We start from the raw sequence: 19677 nt of genomic DNA, 5'->3' as shown, positions 1-19677 counted from the left end.
ACCAACCCGCACTTGGCTAGTGGCGGACTATGCCTAAGCTTTTCTCATTCTGAGAGGAGATCTATGCTCAATAGTGGACCGGCAATTGGTTCAGAAAAGGCAAAATAGCTTCTGAGAGGAGATCCGTGCTCAATAGTGGACCGGCAATTGGTTCAGAAAAGGCAAAATAGCCTAAGTCCAAAATACTATTTCTGTAACCACAAATTTCAGTTTAAAAAGAAGAGGTAACAAACAGACATACGAATTGGAAGACATAATATTTAAACCGAGTACTGACGACACAAAAATACATACTATGTAACAAGTAATTCCGAATCATATGACTGCGCATTGTACAAAAACAATAACAGCTGCTCGATTGCGGGAGAATGACAGCTACAATACATTGGTTGACGCTCGCTCACTATTGGCTACAATGCATTGGTTGCAACAAGAATAGCACAAATTCAGCCAACCACAACAATTGAGATTGTAACAATTATTGATGCAGGTTTTACGGAATCGACCTACAGGTCTCAGTCGGGATTGTTTGTGTATTTAATCCAGTCTATCTACCTATGAACTGCGCAAAACCACCACGTTGCAACTTCACATTGGACTACTTCTTTAGCGCGCACTATACCGACATTTTTGTCTCACTAATTTTTGTCGTACCTCTGCTTTAGGTCTTACAAAGAATTTTTAAGGCAATATTATCGCATAGGTATTTTATCTTAGTCACAACTAAAATATTTATCACGATTCTGAAATCTAGAATAGTATAGAATATTATTGTTAACATAGCTAAGACTATAATCTCTACTTAGGAAATCTTACAAAGTCTTGCAGGCAAATATCCTTAAATAGTGTACAAAGTTACATAAGATTTACAAGCTCGGTATTTTTTTTTTTGAGTTATTTACTGGCTTTAAAATTTAAACAAGATTATTTTTAAGAACCTACCGGTCCTCCAGTACCTATAACGCGACAGGTCGAGATGGCAATCAGGGAATCGCGCTAACACGGTGCGGGACAGCGCGGGTGACGTGCGGGTGTGTGGGGCCAAACCCCCCCCCCCCCCCCTCACACACCTTTGAGAACATTATGGAGAACTCTCAGGCATGCAGGTTTCCTCACGATGTTATCCTTCAGCGTTAAAGCAAGTATTTAATAATAATTATTACTTATAACATGTCATTGTAATTAGAAGAAATTTCCCCAAAAAATAAAGCCATCGTAGGTGTCGTCTGTCAAGGCTTCAACTATAACTATTTTCATTTTTTCACACATGAATTAATACATATAGGTACCTACTGGCTACCTACATAAATCATTGGGAAACTGAAACACTCGATTTCACATCAGCATCACAAACACCATTAGTCATGGTAATTAGAAGAAATTCACCCAAAATCTAAGACACACTAACTTTAAATCACTTTTTGAAAACCCTCGAATTAAACGTCATTGGACAGTGATAAGGGAAAAATACAAAACACTGACTCAGCTATAGAAATAAGGATAATATTATATTATTATATACATAAGGTATTGTTAAGTACACGGCTGTCGATCACAAGGATTCAAGACCGACTATTTATAAGACCTTGTAAACTTACCGAGAAATTAGTGCCTAGTGCGAAAACCGTTTAAGAAAACATAGAATTATTTAAACAAACACCAAATGACGAGACAGGTATGGTATCGCAAATAAACTAGGAAGAACTCTTTATTTGCATAAGGAAAAATAAAACCGGCCAAGTGCGAACCAGACCCGCGCAACGGGGTTCCGTGTCTTAGAAGGAAACATATAAATAGGTCGCGCTCTTTTGCACGCGTTTTCGTAAGAAATTCGGACGTGCGAGCAAACACATAAGAGAAGGCACGAACGATCCCGACTCTTCTACTATCTATGAGAGCTCTCACACTGTATCCGAGTTTAACTTTTACACTCTTATTAATAAACATAGACTAGAGCGGTATTAACTTTATTCCAAGTTGTAAGTCTGCAGTAGCTACATTTCGTATTAATAAACATAGAGTAAGGAGGAAGTAAAATAATGCGACTCTACTCTCGGTGTAAAATTTACTCCTCGGTGCCACATGGTTTAACGACTGACTAAGCATAATCTACGCACTAAGTATGCATATTTTGACCATCAGCCATAGCGTTTATGTTTGTTGTGTATGATAATAATCAATAAAATTATTTTTGATTAATGATATTTGTGTTTTCATATCATAAGTTTGTAACGCAAATTAGAAATGTGCTTACCTACAAGATCAATTCAGATTATTTCATTGATAATATAAAGTGAAACTGCAGCGTTTTCTGAGTAATTAATTGCCATCAATACTTCCAAATTCCCAAACAAAAATGGCGGTGCAAGTTATCAGCTGTGAAGTCAATGTCAACAAGAAATACTGTCACAGTTATAGGTCCGCTGGTCTATATCGTCTGTCACTGTCACACACAGCATTCAGTTCGTTCGCTGACTCTCTCTTTTACTTTTTAATAAAGGGGCTGCTACACGTGCACGCTGTCATTCTGAAGTAAGGCTGGCATTGTTAAATCGGGCTTATTCCATGTTTATTAATAAGATTGTTAAAACGAAGCTAATACTACGTTGGTCCTGGAAGTAACTAGTCCAAGTGTAGCTTAGGATAATGCTTGAAGTAAGCATTTTTTATTAATAAGGGTTTTATAGTTTAACACGATTAATTTGCATCAGCCTTATTCCATTAAAACAAAATTAGTACTATAGAAAGGGCTATTTAAAAAAACATGTTCAATGCCTCCATAGCTCAACGGTTAAAGAAGATAACTGAAATCCGGAAGGTCGCCGGCTCAAACCCCACCCCGTTGCACTATTGTCGTACCTACTCCTAGCACAAGCTTTACGTTTAGTTGGAGGGGAAAGGGGCATATTAGTCAGCATAATAAACTTGGCTAATATTCTTTTTTAAAAAAAGCTGTCAAAATTAGTACGATGCAGGTTTTACGAAATCGACCTATAGTAGCTGTGAGACCTGCATTAATCATTATTAGAATCTCAATTGTTGTGATTGGCTGAATTTGTGCGATTCTTGATGCAACAAGGCATTGTAATTTGTAGCGAATAGTCAACCAATCAGAGGTTGGTTGAGGCGAGGCGAGGCGATAATTCTGTTGTACACGTAGCTTACGTCCAGTGGGTCGTATAAACAGTTCACGACAGATACGAAACTTGTAACAAAACGCCGAGGCTTCCCGTACTCTGGCAGGCGTCAAATGTTACCTACATTTGACGCTAGGCAGTCTATGAAACAACTAGGTATCTTTGATTTCACATCACCCCTAGCCTGATAATAGATGTCGATTCAGGATCATACCGAGAGTTTCCTCACCCTAGTTCACACTGGTGTACTACCAGAGTGAACTAGAGTGAGGAAACTAATAAATAAGTAGCTACGACCGAATGACGAAACACGAAGCTTAGCGGTTACCTTTTATGTAGGTTATATTTTTGTACGGAATCCTAAAAATGGTTAAGATTAGTGTTATCATTAACGCATCATTACTTACTAATTAGATAGGTACTACGACTTGAGACGACCATGAGTTTGAGATGGAGGTCAAGTGCGAGCCGTATCATCAATTAAAGTATTAACCTTGGCAACTTCAAGTGTTATCTACTTTAATCCGATATTATGAATTCGAAAGTATTTGTCTGTTTGTCACCTTTAAACCGTTAATTAGTTAAACGGATTTTTTGTAAAAAAAAAAAACTGAAAGTAACAAAACCTGTGTAGAAATACCTACATTATGTCATTTAAAAGATGAATAAACAGTTTTCAAAACAGAGATTACAAATACGCAAGTGACAACAACAATCGTACAAAGCTCCAATGTGGAAAGCGACTTGTCTTTTAACTCAGCTAATGAAAAACAGATTTATAAAGCTAGTATATATTTGAAACAGTTTTAAATAATAATCAGTACCTACCCTTGTAATAAATGCGAAAGTGTGTTTGTTTGTTGGTTTATTGATTTGTTGGTTTATCCTTCAATCACGTCGCAACGGAGCAAAGGATCTGGAGAGTGCAGAGACATAGGCTACTTTTTATTCCGGAAAATCAAAGAGCTCCCACGGGATTTTTTAAAAAACCTAATTCCACGCGGACGAAGTCACGGGCATCAGCTAGTTTGAATAAGAGTACTTGAATTTGAACAATACAGTAAAATAAGTATAAAATGAGTAGTTAACCGAACAAGTCATTACCATCCAACGTTTAGAGTAACGAATTCAACAGAATTGTTAAAGTAAATTGCAACACAAAATACTTGAGATATCACTCAAACAAGACTGGACGATAAAACTGACAAGTACACACTGAAGTGTTAAAGACATCATGGAGATCAACTATCAACGTTGATAATAGCATAATCACTTAATCTTATAACGAAATCATTTCATCACAAAGTAGTATGATTAATATTACAAAAAAAATAAAAACCGACTTCGATACACAAACACTAAAAATTGAAAAATAATTTAATTTATTACCGAATATATTATGTATACAAGAGTTAATATAGTTCCATAATAATACTTTTTGGTGCCGGTGCCAATAGCCGGGTCCACACCGGACGATCCATCGATCCCGCGATCCGCGATCCAGGATCGCGGAGCGTGGATCGTGGATCGTGTTATGCCGATCCACTCTTGGAAACTTGCGATCCCAAATATGCGCTCCAAGCGATCCTAAGGCGATCCGTGATTCAGCCAGTCTAACTCTTGTACGATATGGAGTCACACGTACAACGGCGGCGTCTTGCCGTTGCAGCAGTAACTTTTATTTTGCTTAAATGCTTGCGCAAAAAATCACAAAAAAGAAAACGACGGTTTTGGGTGAAACAAATTTACAAAAATCGCTTGGAATCTGGGACTCAGCTGTACGCAGAGTTAGTGTCAGATAAAGTTGAACACAATTTTGCAAGAATGAATGCTAATCAATTTGAGATATTGTGTTCATTATTAAATAACAAGCTAAGAAAGAATGATACAAATTATAGAGATGCCATTACTGTGAAGGAAAGATTATTACTAACATTGAGATTTTTAGCAACTGGAGATTCGTACGTCAGTTTGCAGTATCTGTTCCGCATTTCCAAACAGTCTATATCGATAATTATTCCTGAAGTTTGTGAAGCCATCATTGACCTGTTAAATGATTATGTAAAGGTAAGTAAAACCATACTTTATTACTCAATAAAAAAGTAGTGTATTACAATCATAATTTAAAGAAGTAACATGTTTACAATTATTAATTATTTTTTGAAAACATGATATAGGTAGGTACTTATTTAATTCGGTGGTGACTGTGGAAGTGAATAATCCTGAGGTTTCAGAAACTGGGACTGCGATGAATTGGAGGCTAGATGAGCAGACGGTGATGTCTGTGGAATTGGAGCTGGATAATTTTGAGGTTGTAGAGACTGGGACTGTGATGAAGTGGATGCTATTGGTGTGCCAGGGTATGAATTAGTGTAATATCCATAATTGCTATCCCCATATCTTCCTGTGTCAGCTTGAAAAATAACTTGGCATATAGCATTTTTGACATTAACTAATGTTACTGCATCATATTTCCGCAATTCAGTAGATATATACTGCCCGAAAGCAATGTAAGAATCAGTTTCCGGTTGTGGTGGCTGAGCACATTGTTGCAGAAGTTGGAAAGCCTCTGAAAGAGTTTCATCTGATATGTCATCTGCATTATTAGAAGTAGTTTTCTTTCTTTTTTTTGTTCTTTTGTTTGTTGTTTGGACACTGGATTGTGCATTCTGATCATTCTGCTCTCTACTCTGATCTGTGTGGTGGTTGGCTCTCTCCGGTTGTGTGTCACTAGTAATGTTACTGTTCTCGTTTTCGCTCACTGTAGTATTAACTTCAAGTTCCCCATCAGTCGTATCAGATTCTACCTGTAACAACAATTATTATTACTATTTACTGCTTATTCTTATTTTCAGCTTTATATTATAATTAAGATCTCCTTTATTTTCAGGTGCCGTCAACTAAAGAAGAATGGCGTACAGTTTCTCAGCAATTCGAGAATAAGTGGAATTTCCCACACGTGATAGGAGCGATGGACGGCAAACACGTCGCTATACAATCGCCTTTTAATAGTGGCAACGACTTTGATAATTACAAATTATTTCCTAGTATTGTTCTTTTTGCATTAGTAGATGCAAATTATAGGTTCCTGTATGTGAATGTTGGGACTAAAGGCAGAATATCAGATGGAGGCGTGTTCAAAAGCACAAATTTATATAAAAAACTTGAAAAAAAAGAGCTAAATATTCCTCCACCGGAGATATTGCAAGTTCCCTATAAAATTGAGGTACCCTATTATATACTAGGTGATAAAGCTTTTCAGCTTAATGATTATACTATGAAACCATACGATGGTACACGGGAAAGGGGTTCTTGTGAAAGAATTTTCAACTACCGACTGTCAAGAGCACGTAGAGTAGTTGAAAACGCGTTTGGAGTACTTAGTTCTGTCTACAGAGTCCTGCGTAAACCTATGCTTTTGGAACCAGAAACTGCGACTAAAGTCGTGCTGGCAACGGTTCATCTATATAACTACTTACGCAGTAATCCTAACTTTATATCGCCAGGAACGTTTGATACAGTACAGGAGAATGGAGATGTAATACCTGGAAGCTGGCGAAATGAACCGCCATCACAATCGCTACAACCGATGGCCGTCGTACCAAGAAGAGCAACAGAAAATGCCACTACAATACGGTCCCACTTAGCAAGACACTTTGTTACAAACCATACAATAGTTTGGCAAAATGAATATCAGTAAACTAATAGCTCACAATATGTTCCAATGTATCGCGTGTGGTTCCGGGTTCATTTTTATCCGCCATAAAGTCGAAGTCATCATACGCAAACCACTTTGATTTATATGTATCTTGAGCACCTGAAATAAACAAGTTACTCATTAAAATAACCACGTGTATTTCTAACAGCTTAAATGTAAAAAGCGAAATCACGTGAAATCCACAGTAAATATTATGATGTAATTACTTATAATAAAATATATAATTTTAATACCTACAGATAAAAAGTAGCTTTGTTTTCTTACCGGATCCAGTTATACGGCTTTGCTTCTCTCTGTGTTTCTCCCTTCTGTAGCCTCCCGCCAGAGATCGCATTTTTTTCTTTAGGTTCTCGATCGACTTATTCCCCATTTCACGAGAAATCTGACACCAAGCATCATCTCTAACACCTCTATTGGTGTAATTAGAATCTTTGGGATCCCATAAACATTTAAATTCTTTATAAAGCGATATCAAACGGCGACTTTCTGAGATGTCCATGGCGAGGTGGATCGCGCGAACCAACACAACCGTCCACACCGCGCGCATCACGCAACTGAGGCACCTTTGAGGCTGGCACAAAAACCGACCGCACACGGATCGCGCGAGGTAGGGAGCGCGCGCTCCAATACGTGCGCATGGATCGCGCGCGGCACGTCCACACCGCCTGCATCTTTGGATCGCGCTGCTGCCGCGCGCGATCGGAGCGCGATGGATCGTCCGGTGTGGACCCGGCTAATTAGCTTTAGCTGCGCGAATCGTCTAGACTTCATATTTTTATGAGACTCCACAATGGCACCTCATTGGCACCGACCCCAAAAAATATTATTATGGAACTATATTAACTCTTGTATACATAATATATTCGGTAATAAATTAAATTATTTTTAAATTTTTAGTGTTTGTGTATCGAAGTCGGTTTTTATTTTTTTTGTAAAAAAAATTTATTTCACAATTTTTAGTGGCCCCATGGAATTATGCTATGACTGGTTAAAAATCTACTGTTTACTAAGCTATTACACTGATCGCGAGCAATTTACTCTTATCCGTTGAGGAGTTCCAGTATCTATCTTCGAAGATGTTCATCAGATCTTCACCAAATTTAAATGGGACCAACTTTGAAGTATACCCTTTCAAACAAAAAAATAATTTTCAAAATCGGTCCAGGCGTCTTCGAGTAATCGGGGACCATACATAGAAAATAAAAAAAAATAAAAAAAAGATTCCGACGAATTGAGAACCTCCTCCTTTTTTTGAAGTCGGTTAAAAATACATACATTCATAAAAATATAGTGGTAATTACGTCCGGGTTCGATCCCGGGCACGCACCTCTAACTTTTCGCAGTCTTATTAAATGTCACTCGCTTTAACGGTGAAGGAAAACTTCGTGAGGAAACCTGCTTGCCTGAGAGTTCTCCATTATGTTCTCAAATTTGGCCCGCATGGTGGACTATGGCCAAACCCTTCTCATTCTGAAAGGAGACCCGTGGGCCGTGCTCAGAAGAGACACTGGAGATCAACAATCAACGCTGATAATAGTTGATAATCTTATAACGAAATCATTTTCATCACAAAGTAGGCACATGCTTTAGTATTTCTTACTTCGCAGAATCCTACTCAGAGAAACGCGTAAGCGACGCGCGACGTGATTTAACCGGCACTTTAGACATTCTGGAGGCACAGAATATAATATAATAATAGTACTAACGTACCTACCTACTGGAGGTAAGATTTCATTGTCAATTCGCGCGTAACAAGGTCGAATGAAATGCACTTTGCGCCTCTTGCGCATTTTAACGACAAACTTTACGTTTAAGTAAACAAAAGAAAACTAAAGTATAGTATATGATGATGATGATGTACAAAATACATAAGATATTCAAACCACTACATTACTGCAGAACCATAAACTCAGCTTAATACTTTAAATGTGTACGCAAACAAAAATGTAATATTTTAGTGATAAGACAAAGTCGCAAAAGTCGAGAAAATTGAGTCATTTGGCTACTTTTTTCTATGGGCTATCACCGCCTGAATTCAGCGGCTCCCTGCGACTTGTTTGATATCATAATCTGTCCATCTAGAGTGATGGAGGAGGGTGCTGTTCCAGCAGCTTGCGCCCAACGTTTCTACGAACTGTGTGCTGCCTTTTGCCACTTCAATATCGTAACTCGTTGAGTTATGTCGGTTACTCTAGTTCTTCTACGGATCTTCTCATTTCTGATTTGATCACGTAGAGAAACTCGGATAGCTCTTTCCATCGCCCGCTGAGTGACTCTGAGTTTTCTTATTTAGATTAGATCTGATTGCCCCAACAACTTTTCTCAGTAACCATATTATTATGTACTAGTTGATGCCTGTGACTTCCTCCGAGTGGATTTAGTTTTTTTAAATCCTGTGGGTTATAAAGTCTTTGATTTTCCGGGATGAATCCTATATCAGTTTCCAGGACTTCAACTATATCCGTGCAAAAAAACCGGCCAAGTGCGAGTCAGGCTCGCGCAATGAGGGTTCCGTACTACAGTCGTATTTTTTCGACATTTTGCACGATAATTCAAAAACTATGATGCATAAAAATAAATAAAAATCTGTTTTAGAATGTACAGGTGCGACTTCGTCCGCGTGGAATTAGGTTTTTAAAAATCCCATGGGAACGCCCGGCAAAGCCGTGCCGCCAAGCGATTTAGCGTTCCGGTACGATGCCGTGTAGAAACCAAAGGGGTATGGGTTTAATAAAAACTGCCATACCCCTTCCAGGTTAGCCCGCTATCATCTTAGACTGCATCATCACTTACCATCAGGTGAGATTGCAGTCAAGGGCTAACTTGTATCTGAATAAAAAATAAAAAAATAAAAACTCTTTGATTGATGAAAAGTAGCCTATGACCTATGTATGTCACTCTCCAGTTTTTTATCTATACCCATTACCCATACAAAAAATCAGGTCAATCCGTTGCACCGTTGCGACGTAATTGAAGGACAAACCAACAAACGAACATACTTTCGCATTCATTATAATATGGGTAGTCATAGTTGGTATGAGATAGAACGTGCAGGGTGCGTGTTCACTGTCGGTTGACGTTTGATAACAGATCATTCCTACTCGTATGTTGCAACTTGATATCATGAAATGTTGCTGATAGTGATAGCTCGAGATTCGAAATGCAGAGATGAAAGGTTAATCCTCTTTCAATTCTGTAGTCTAGTCTGTAATCTACACTATGATAAACTAGCTGACGCGTCCCGGCTTCGCTCGGGTGGAATTTAGAAAATCGAGGTGGGGGTCGAATTTCTAAAAATCCTGGAACATGTAGTTATTTCTTTATTTGTAACTGAAAATCCAAATACCAATTTTCATGCAAATAACTTGAAAAATGACGGACTTTCATATGAACTTTCATCCCCTATTGAACCCCCTTGGTAGTAGAATTTTCAAAAATCATGAAATACGTATTTTTTATTTTTAACCTAAAGCTTAAGTACCAATTTTCATCAATGTAAGTTCAAAAATGACCGAGTTTCATACAAACTTCCATCCCCCATTTAACCCACTTAGGGGTGGAATTTCAAAAAATCATTTCTCAGTGGATACCTACTCTTTACAAAGAACACACCCTCAAAGTTTCATGTCTCTAGGACCAGCGCTTTAGGCTGTGCGTTGATATATATGTCAGTCAGTCAGTCAGGACTTTGAATTTTATATCTACACTATGATAAATAATAATTCTGGTACCTATTTGTGTTAAGATTTCGGCCTGCTATTTGGGAGGGTCCAGGGTTCTTCGGAGATGCGCCTATGTGCGTTTAAGTAACTAAATAAAACATCGTGAGGAAAATAATCGTAGGCCGCCGCGCGCCGTTAAAAATACACTGGTTCTTGAATTTCCCAATTTTTTAGGATTCCATACCTCAAAACGAAAAAAGGTACCCTTATAGGATCACTTCGTCTGTCTGTCTGTCAAGAAACCTACAGGGTACTTCCCATTGACCTAGAATCATGAAATTAGGCAGGTTTACATACTTGTTGTTATATCAAAACGTATTGTATCTATCCAGATTTCAGTTACACCGCAACCATATTTAGCGAAATCCATAAGGAAAATACAAGTTTTTTTTATTTACTCGAAGTTGTAACTCAACTTAAGACACGTCGTCATGGAATTGTATGTCGGTCAAAGAAAATTATGCATAATTTCACAAACGTTAAAAAAAATACCCTTGAGAATAGTGACTATTTTGTGAACAAATAATAATCCATACTATCCATACTAATAATATAAATGCGAAACCCTCTCCAGGTCTGAAACTATACCCATGCAAAAAATCACGTCGATCTGTTGCTCTGTTGCGACGTGATTGAAGGACAAACCAACAAACAAACACACTTTAACATTTATAATAGGGGTAGTGATTCCTTAGGTGAGTTCATAAGAAAAAAACCGGCCAAGTGCGAGTCAGGCTCGTGCAATGAGGGTTCCGTACTGCAGGCGTATTTTTTCCACATTTTGCACGATAATTCAAAAACTATGATGCATAAAAATAAATAAAAACCTGTTTTAGAATGTACAGGTGAAGACCTTTCATATGATACCCCACTTGATATAGTCACTCACTTCGAAAGTTGAAAATACTAATTATTAGTTCATGACCACAATTTAATTTTTTTTGTGTGATCTAACCCTAAATTCACGGTTTTCAGATTTTTCACCAAATGTCAGCTATAAGATCTACCTACCTGCCAAATTTCATGATTCTAGGTCAACGGGAAGTACCCTGTAGGTTTCTTGATAGACAGACAGACAGACAACAGGAACCCTAAAAATAAATAAATGTATATATGTCAAGTCTGTAACTCAATCAACAACCTTCGAGTAACAACATGAATATTTATCGCGGGGAAATTATTTCATCCAGCAAGTTTTAAATATCGATATCTTACGTACCTAAGTACGCACATCACTAAAAATGACAGACAAACAATAATAATATCAATACTTTTATACAAGTAAAAGGCTTATAAGTTAAGCTATCTCAAAAAAATTAATATAATTTTTAAAATAAAATATTATGTTCTTGTGTACGTGTGTAATAAAAATTATTTCATCAAAAGGTTAGGTGTTAATTATAAAAACAATTGCCTATTTGCGTAACTTACAAAGGGAATTTCACATGTTTTACTTTTCGAACACTATCAACTGTTCGAATTCCTTGTACGTACAGGTAATTTTCACGTAATAGTTACTCTATTTTCCATTATTTTCCACAATTAACAACATTTTATACTAAAAACATAACCTAAACACATCACTATCACATCACAACTTGTCAAATTATTGAAAGACATTGAAGCGTAGTGAAGGTTGAATGAACTAACAGCTGATCGTGACACTGTGGTGAATGAGATCGTGACAGTGACAGATCATGTGATCGTGTAAATTTCTACCAACATGGTCGGTAATCGTGATTTAAATTGTACCATTACACTGAAAAACCTTTTTTTAAGATTGAGACACATTCGATAAAATAATATCCTGAAAATTTTAGCTTTCTAGCGTCATCCAGATCGAAGCTATGACTGCTTGAAAAAACGACGAAACGCTAACGAGAAAAGGTACGTATTGCCCCGTCCTTTAGTTTGGCTCGTCTTGGCGGGGGCACTGCCGTTCCCCCTGATGCACAATTATAGTGTAATAGGTACTTTTACACCATACCATGTTCCATACTAATATTATAAACGCGAAAGTAAGTCAGTCTGTATTTCTGTAACTCTATTTTCTGTCTATTTGAGAAGTGAGCGAAAAAAAAGTTACTTTTCCATTATAGAAAACTCTAGAGAAATCAATGAAAACAAATATAAGCTTTGATATGGAATATTTTTAGCATTTTTCTTTTAAAATATATGAAACCTATATACCTCAGGTTATTGATTGCTGAATTCATTATATTTTTAAGTGTATTAGCTATTATATTATTTATATTTAAAATTTGGAAAAGTAACGTTTTGTTGGATAATATTAGGTTAATATAGCGGACCTGAATTGCACTTTATTGTGTTGAAGCAAAAGTTTGCTAATTATCTAAATGATTTTGCGGAGTGAACCTTCTGTACCTGTGTTACGTATTCTGAATCTGTATTATGTATTCTGATTCACAGAATATAAAAAAAATCTAAGTCCACAATATGGAGAAGTCATGGGCACATCTAGTAAAAATTATATCTATATTGGTAGGAATTTTGAAAGCCTAGCAACATTTCAGCCATTCTTTATGTCAAATTCAAGCTTTAAAATGTCATTTCAATGTAATGTCACTGAAAAGTGAAAAATGAAAATTGAGCGCGAGTCTTAATTTTATTGCAATTATATTTTAATCAAATAACACTGATCTGAGTTAAAATTTGTTCAACTACTGCTCCGTACCTACCTACCTACCGCTACCGTGCCTTTAGCTGTTATGTTACTTTAGTTCTCGTACTTGAAGATCCAAATGTTGACTTTGCTTGTTACCTAACCATTCCTAGCTATGAAAGTTTTCCGTAAATAATCTAGCCCAATTTTAGTCCTAATGTATAATAGGTTAACTGTGTGTGCTGGACGCTGCTACATCTAGACTTCTAAGAGTGTACGAATCTTACCAACGCAGTCATTGAATTTCATCGCAATGACTGAATGTGAAAAGGACTTGTTTCGCGACACCTGGGTACGATTTATTGGTAAGAACAAAATTAATTATTATTTACTTAATAGTTTGTATCGAACGCATGTACTTTATAGTTAATAGCTTACTAGCTGTTAATGTCTGCGACTTCGTCCCCTTTTATTTAGGTTTTTAAAAATATCGTAGACTCACATCGCGACACTCAAATGCAAAGCTAGCAGCTCGCAACGACTCGGCAAACAAAATATGATATAGGCGCGAAGTTCTACAATCTGGGGCCAGAAAAGCTGAAAAGATTGTTGTACAATATTTCTTGCGCTACTCCAAGTGACTACATTTTAAAACAGTGACTGTCCACTAGCTTAATAGGTATTCTGAACAATGGCGCCGATTCTGTTGTCTTTCTCTTAACTTAGAGTGTCTGCATCTTTTTCTTTCTAATATTGCTAAAACGGGACGGAACATGAATTTTACATTTAAAGACTCAAAATTTTAGTGCAGAGGCAGCTAAAATCACGAGGTGTAACAGCTGTAAATTAAATTTACAACTGTCAAACTGTGTCTGTCCTTTTCATGTTACATTAGTAAGAAGAGGATGCGAATACTCTAAAATTTAGTTGTGTTCAGACTTCAGATTCAGTACCAATATCCAAATAGTTTCTTACAGTGCTAAAATTGCACTCCCAGTATGTTCTCCTAAAGAGTACAAGTGGAAATTTAAAAAAGTTTAGGTCACTCACCCCTCATCCCTGATAATGTAGTGGTCGCTGAACAGATCCATGGTCGCAGGTTACTCCAATGAGGTGGGCGAGTCCTTCCGTCCGGTGGTGCCAGTCAAGCTGGTGAGAGCCACGTACGGTATGGCCTTCGCATACGTCCTGGCAGACACTGGGGACAAGAGTTGGAAGATGTTTAGGGTAAGAAAAACCGGCCAAGTGCGAGTCAGGCTCGCGCAATGAGGGTTCCGTACTACAGTCGTATTTTTTCGACATTTTGCAGGATAATTCAAAAAGTATGATACATAAAAATAAATAAAAATCTGTTTTAGAATGCACAGGTGAAGACCTTCATATGATACCCCACTTGATATAGTTAACTTACATAGAAAATTGAAAATACAATCATTAGTTCATGACCACAATTTATTTTTCAGATTTTTCCCCAAATGTCAGCTATAAGATCTACCTACCTGCCAAATTTCATGATTCTAGGTCAACAGGAAGTACCCTGTAGGTTTCTTGACAGACAGACGGACAGACTGACAGACAGACAACAAAGTTATCCTATAAGGGTTCCGTTTTTCCTTTTGAGGTACGGAACCCTAAAAAAGAAAAGGGTAAAAAAAAACAGCTAAGTTTATTGTCACCTTCTTCATTTTATTTTGACACAACTTAGCCCTTGACTTGCAATCTCATCTGGTGGCAAGTGATGATGCAGTCTAAGATGGAAGCAGGCTAACCTCGAAGGAGTATGGCAGTTTTTTTAAAACCCTCATTTGGTTTCTACGCTGCATCGTATCAGAATGCTAAATCGCTTGGCAGCATGGCTTTACCGGTAGGGTGGCCACGGCCGAAGCGTCCCACCAGAAAACTTTCCAAGGTTTTACTTTCAATACCTACCTACTTCAAGCAACGCCTAATTATAGTATAGTTAATTTAGTTTTTTTTATCATGCTTATTCATTTTACAATATACTTTACTGCACTGCACATGTGTTACTGTATTTAGCCATACCTACAGATATACTGTATGGAATATTTACTCTAATTACTTATTATACCCTTTGTAACTGGTATTTATGCGGAATTTGCATGTAAAGTTTTCTCATAGGTGTGCATGATAAAAAATCTAGGTTTTCATTATAGTTATTAAGCTCAATATATAGCTCAACGGTTAAAGGAGCGGACTGAAAACCGAAAGGTCGCCGGTTCAAATCCCACCCGTTGCACTATTGCTGTACCTACTCCTAGCACAAGCTTCACGCTTAATTGGAGAGGAAAGCCGAAAGGGGAATTTAAAGGGAAATGGCTAATATTCTTTTTTTTTTTAAAAACAACAATCGATTGTTTAATTTATTTGCAGAAAGGTGGTGGACCAAAGAAAGTTTTTGTGGAAACTGGTGATGCACTTATTTGGCAGACGTTGGCTTCAGTGGCAGTACCAGGTCTAGTTATAAACAGGTAGGCTATTTTAAAAAAAAAAACAAAAGAAGAGTGATTCTTCACCGTGGGCTGCATTGTCACCTACTATTAGATGTGATTGCAGTCAAGAGCATGCCTATATAGCAATACTGAATTACCATCACTACTTCATATTATAAATGCGAAAGTGTGTTTGTTTGTTGATTTGTCCTTCAATCACGTCATATTGGAGCAACGGATCAAGGTGATTTTTTGCATGGGTATAGTTTAAAACGTGGAGAGTGACATAGGCTACTTTTTATCCCGAAAAATCAAAGAGTTCCCACAGTATTATGATGTAGACATCTAAGGATTTTTGAAAATTCAAACCCTAAGGGGGTAAAATAGGAATTTTGTAATTTGTGTACTCCATGTGGCTAAAGTGGCGAACATAAGCTAGTATTATGCTATGAATAGTTTATAAGACGCTCATATTTTGATTCATGTATTATATTTTGTATAGCTTTTTCTTTGGTAAGTAAAATTGCTATTTTAAAGTAACAGGCAACTGTTTTGGGCATTTACTTTGGGTTATACTTGTATCATAGGTATCTACTATTGTTTGTTAGGGTTCTACTCCAAGTAGGCTATATTATGTCGTCTGGTCACATAACCTACACCGGCCGGGGTCTGGGATTCGATCCCGAGCACGTATAGTAAGGTATTTATATAAAAAATTGCACGGGTATTACCCATTTATGTATCCCACACTCCAAGGGCACTTGGGTTTCCACTCGCTCAAAACCCGAAGAGACTGCGACCAAATTGGTACAATTTGCAAGATTCTTAGGGGTGTGATTGACTGCTCTGAACTACACAACAAGCTCTGCTGCGTTTATGCACCCTCTAATTACAGCTATCTCCGCCACCGCTCCAAATTTTTTGTAAGTCCGTTTAGTCGCACGGTAGCGCGTTCCAGCAGGGTGATTCGCTAATTCAGTTTCTAACACTGGATGATAGGCACGGAGCTCATTTTTTAATCCGTCGAAGGTTTTCTACGAAAAAATATTTTAATATCACCCAGTGAAGCAGCAATGTAGAACTAACCAACCTCGGTGGCTATCATTTAGTGTTAGACACTGATTAAGAGAATCACCTAGCTGGTCACCCATACCGCGCACTTTGGCTGCGCTCAACGCACTGCTGAAGGAGTCCCCTCGCTGTGACATATTTGCTGACAAATGGGCTGACCTCATGGGTCAGATCTTGCACTTTTGTGAAAATTTATAATTTTGCTTTTTAAAATTTATAATTTTAAGTTGTTAATTTTTGTAAGTATGTTTATGTTAGTTTGTACTCGTATTTTAATTAGTGTAATTGGCTTTATGGCCGTTCTAATTAAATAATAAATAAATAATAATAATAGTACGCGACAGGTTGAGATAGCAATCGGGGTATGAAGCGGGGGGACACCCCGCACACCTCCGGTGTGGACGTCCGCACCGGGTTAGCGCGGGGACTGTGCGGGTGTGCGGTGCGATCCCACCGTGATTGCCATCTCGACCTATAATTGTGTACCTCTAACTTTTTGGAGTTTTGTGCGTTTTAGGCAATACCACCTTGAGCTGCATCAGCACCTAATATTTAGTACTAGCTTATGCTCGCGACTTCGTCCGCGTGGACTACACAAATTTCAAACCCCTATTTCACCCCCTTAGGGGTTGAATTTTCAAAAATCCTTGCTTAGCGGATGCCTACGTCATAATACCTATCTGCATGCCAAATTGCAGCCCGATCCGTCCAGTAGGTTGAGCTGTGCGTTAATAGATCAGTCAATCAGTCAGTCACCTTTTCCTTTTATATATTTAGTATAATTGCAGTCAAGCGCATGCCTATACAGTTAAAAAAAATGGCGATTATAACAAACAAAATTAAAGAAATGAAAGATCTCTTCTTAAAACATAATTATTGTAATTCGTGTATTTAGTAGAAAATATATGTTTATACGTTAGTCTGTGGTGATATTTTTTTTGAGAAATCTTGTTTTAATTTTTAAACTCAATTTTTTTTTCAGAATATGCCATTACACCCAAAGGTATCTTGAGAAGAATGTACCCAAGATATCCCATGCCCCAAGGAAAGTGGCCGCAGTAGCAGTCAGCCTGGCTTCTATACCCATCATTGTATACCCCATAGACAAGGGAGTCTCTCTTCTCATGGACGTCACTTATAGGAGGTGGTTCCACACGTAACGACAGGTTTACGGACATAGCTACAATGTGAAAGGGGCATGGCAGGGGCGTGAAGCTCATATAGGCATAAAACCACTGCTTACCCAAGAAACAGTATCTAAATATGATGATAGAAATCGCTCAGTGCAGTCATTTCTTGTTTTATTGTAGTACATACTGTTTGCACGAAAATGTTGCTGAGTAATTCTGTTACATAATCTCTAAAGTAAATTAAACTGAAACATAATTTTAAGTTCTCACTCGCCATTTTTACTGTGTCAAATTTAGTGCCCCCCCCCCCCCCCCCCCCCCCCTCGCGTCTCACCTCATACCCCCACTGCCATCTCGACCTGTCGCGAACTATAATACAGTGTGAAAATTATGACGTGTATGCCATATTGTTTTTAGAACTTATTACACATTTTGTGATATAATAATAATTAATAGATCTATTATGCAAGAATATTTTATGAGAAAATAGGGTAATTTTATTTTATAAAATGTATACAATTTTAAAAGACATTAGTTAATAGAAATATGATATAGTTAGCATAGATATCGATTAAGTTACGCCATCTAGTGGAATCTAGCTGCATTAAGTACATAGCAACATACAATGCGCTGTGCGACAAGGCTCTCTTGGCACTTGAATGACATTGACAGGGGGGCGCTGTTGGAGAAGAAAGGCTTAGAATATTCAAACAAGAACAAAGGGGGCACTTGACGGCAACGTTAGTTCCGATTTTCGCCACGCGCCAAGATAGCCTTGTCGCACTGTAATACCATCTGTTAGTGTAACTTGAAAATACTCGCTTTTTATAGAATTACTAGCGGATACCCGGTGTGTTAAAAAAACGCTAAAAAGGCTACGCAAAAAAAAAAATCTTCGCATTATTGTCTTTCTAATGAAACCGGTTTGGGTCACATCGGTTAATCAGTACCCTTATTATAAATGCGAAAGTGTGTTTGTTTGTTGGTTTGTCCTTCAATCACGTCGCAACGGTGCAACGGATTGACGTGATTTGCATGGGTATAGATAAAGACCTGCAGAGTGACATAGGCTACTTTTTATCCCGGAAAATAAAAGAGTTCCACTGGATTTTTAAAAAACCTAATTCCACGCGGACGAAGTCGCGGGCATCAGCTAGTGGTTTATATAAAGGACTTTTAAAAGACATTTTAAGATTAGTTGTTTTGTTTATTTGATTAAAGTAATAAGACATATGGGCTGATTTTGTTATGGACAGATTTTTCAATCGTCAAACTGATTTTGCACACAAATAACTATTAACTATCTATAGGGTCAAAACATATTTCGTCACATCTAATATAAATTTAAAAAAAATCACAAATTAATGGTGGTTGGAACATCAGCCCTTAGTAAAACTCTATTCTATACAAATAGACATTAAATGCTTTGCAATTTAATTGCAGAAATTTGTATTCATTTGAATATTCAATATTCTAGTTGATATGTGATATTGCTGATTATATCTTTATAGCCATAAATATACCTATAGTTTATTAAAATATTGTTGATAAAAATCCAGTTTTTTCTTCGTTTCCTTTTGACACCGCTGGGTGAGAACTGTGGTCTTATAAGTTAAAGCTTCCGGGTTCGATTCCCGACAAGGGCAATTTGTAAAATCATTTCTGCATTTGAAATGTGCTTATGGACAAATGCCTAATTACTTAGTATTTTCAACTTTCAAAGTAAGATTACTTACTATACCAAGTGGGGTATCATTTGAAAGGGCTTTACATATACATTCTAAAACAGATTTTTATTTATTTTTATGCAAAATCGTTTTTGATTT

At 37.3% G+C, this 19677-nt stretch overlaps 4 protein-coding genes across 8 annotated transcripts in view; 2 read left to right on the top strand and 2 right to left on the bottom strand.

The window, feature by feature from the left end:
• Positions 1-14392, bottom strand: part of Prestin (prestin) — a 47101-nt gene extending 32709 nt beyond the window's left edge. The window contains exon 1 of one of the 4 annotated variants that reach the window (XM_034972140.2): positions 14251-14392. In XM_034972140.2, coding sequence (XP_034828031.1) covers positions 14251-14291 — 41 coding nt within the window. In that variant the 5' untranslated portion in view covers positions 14292-14392. Of the gene's footprint in view, positions 1-12008; positions 12196-14250 lie in introns of those variants that run through there. The other 3 variants (XM_069500893.1, XM_069500894.1, XM_069500895.1) reach the window with 3 other exon arrangements.
• LOC117985427 (uncharacterized) lies at positions 4596-6852 on the top strand. 2 transcript variants are annotated; one of them, XR_004673980.2, is made up of 3 exons: positions 5062-5204; positions 5372-5497; positions 6028-6168. XR_004673980.2 is itself a non-coding variant. In XM_034972143.2 (2 exons), the coding sequence occupies exons 1-2, from the start codon at positions 4767-4769 to the stop codon at positions 6835-6837; spliced, it is 1248 nt and encodes a 415-aa protein (XP_034828034.1). In that variant the 5' UTR covers positions 4596-4766; the 3' UTR covers positions 6838-6852. The 2 variants fall into 2 exon arrangements, 1 of the variants encoding a protein (XP_034828034.1); XM_034972143.2 differs by lacking the exon at positions 5372-5497 and having other exon boundaries at positions 4596-5204; positions 6028-6852.
• Positions 5246-7402, bottom strand: LOC117985428 (uncharacterized). Its single transcript, XM_034972144.2, has 3 exons — positions 7120-7402; positions 6851-6954; positions 5246-5944 (listed from the first exon to the last, which is right to left on the bottom strand). The coding sequence occupies exons 1-3, from the start codon at positions 7400-7402 to the stop codon at positions 5327-5329; spliced, it is 1005 nt and encodes a 334-aa protein (XP_034828035.1). The 3' UTR covers positions 5246-5326.
• Positions 13166-19405, top strand: LOC117985431 (mitochondrial fission process protein 1). The gene is made up of 4 exons (XM_034972148.2): positions 13166-13565; positions 14300-14427; positions 15592-15689; positions 17704-19405. The coding sequence occupies exons 1-4, from the start codon at positions 13514-13516 to the stop codon at positions 17879-17881; spliced, it is 456 nt and encodes a 151-aa protein (XP_034828039.1). The 5' UTR covers positions 13166-13513; the 3' UTR covers positions 17882-19405.
• Positions 19406-19677: the final 272 nt, after the last annotated feature.

This window comes from Maniola hyperantus, chromosome 9 (genome assembly GCF_902806685.2).
Source record: "Maniola hyperantus chromosome 9, iAphHyp1.2, whole genome shotgun sequence".
Taxonomy (NCBI): domain Eukaryota; kingdom Metazoa; phylum Arthropoda; class Insecta; order Lepidoptera; family Nymphalidae; genus Maniola; species Maniola hyperantus.
The sequence above is the reverse complement of the archived record's forward strand: the minus strand, read 5'-3'. Positions and strand labels throughout refer to the sequence as shown.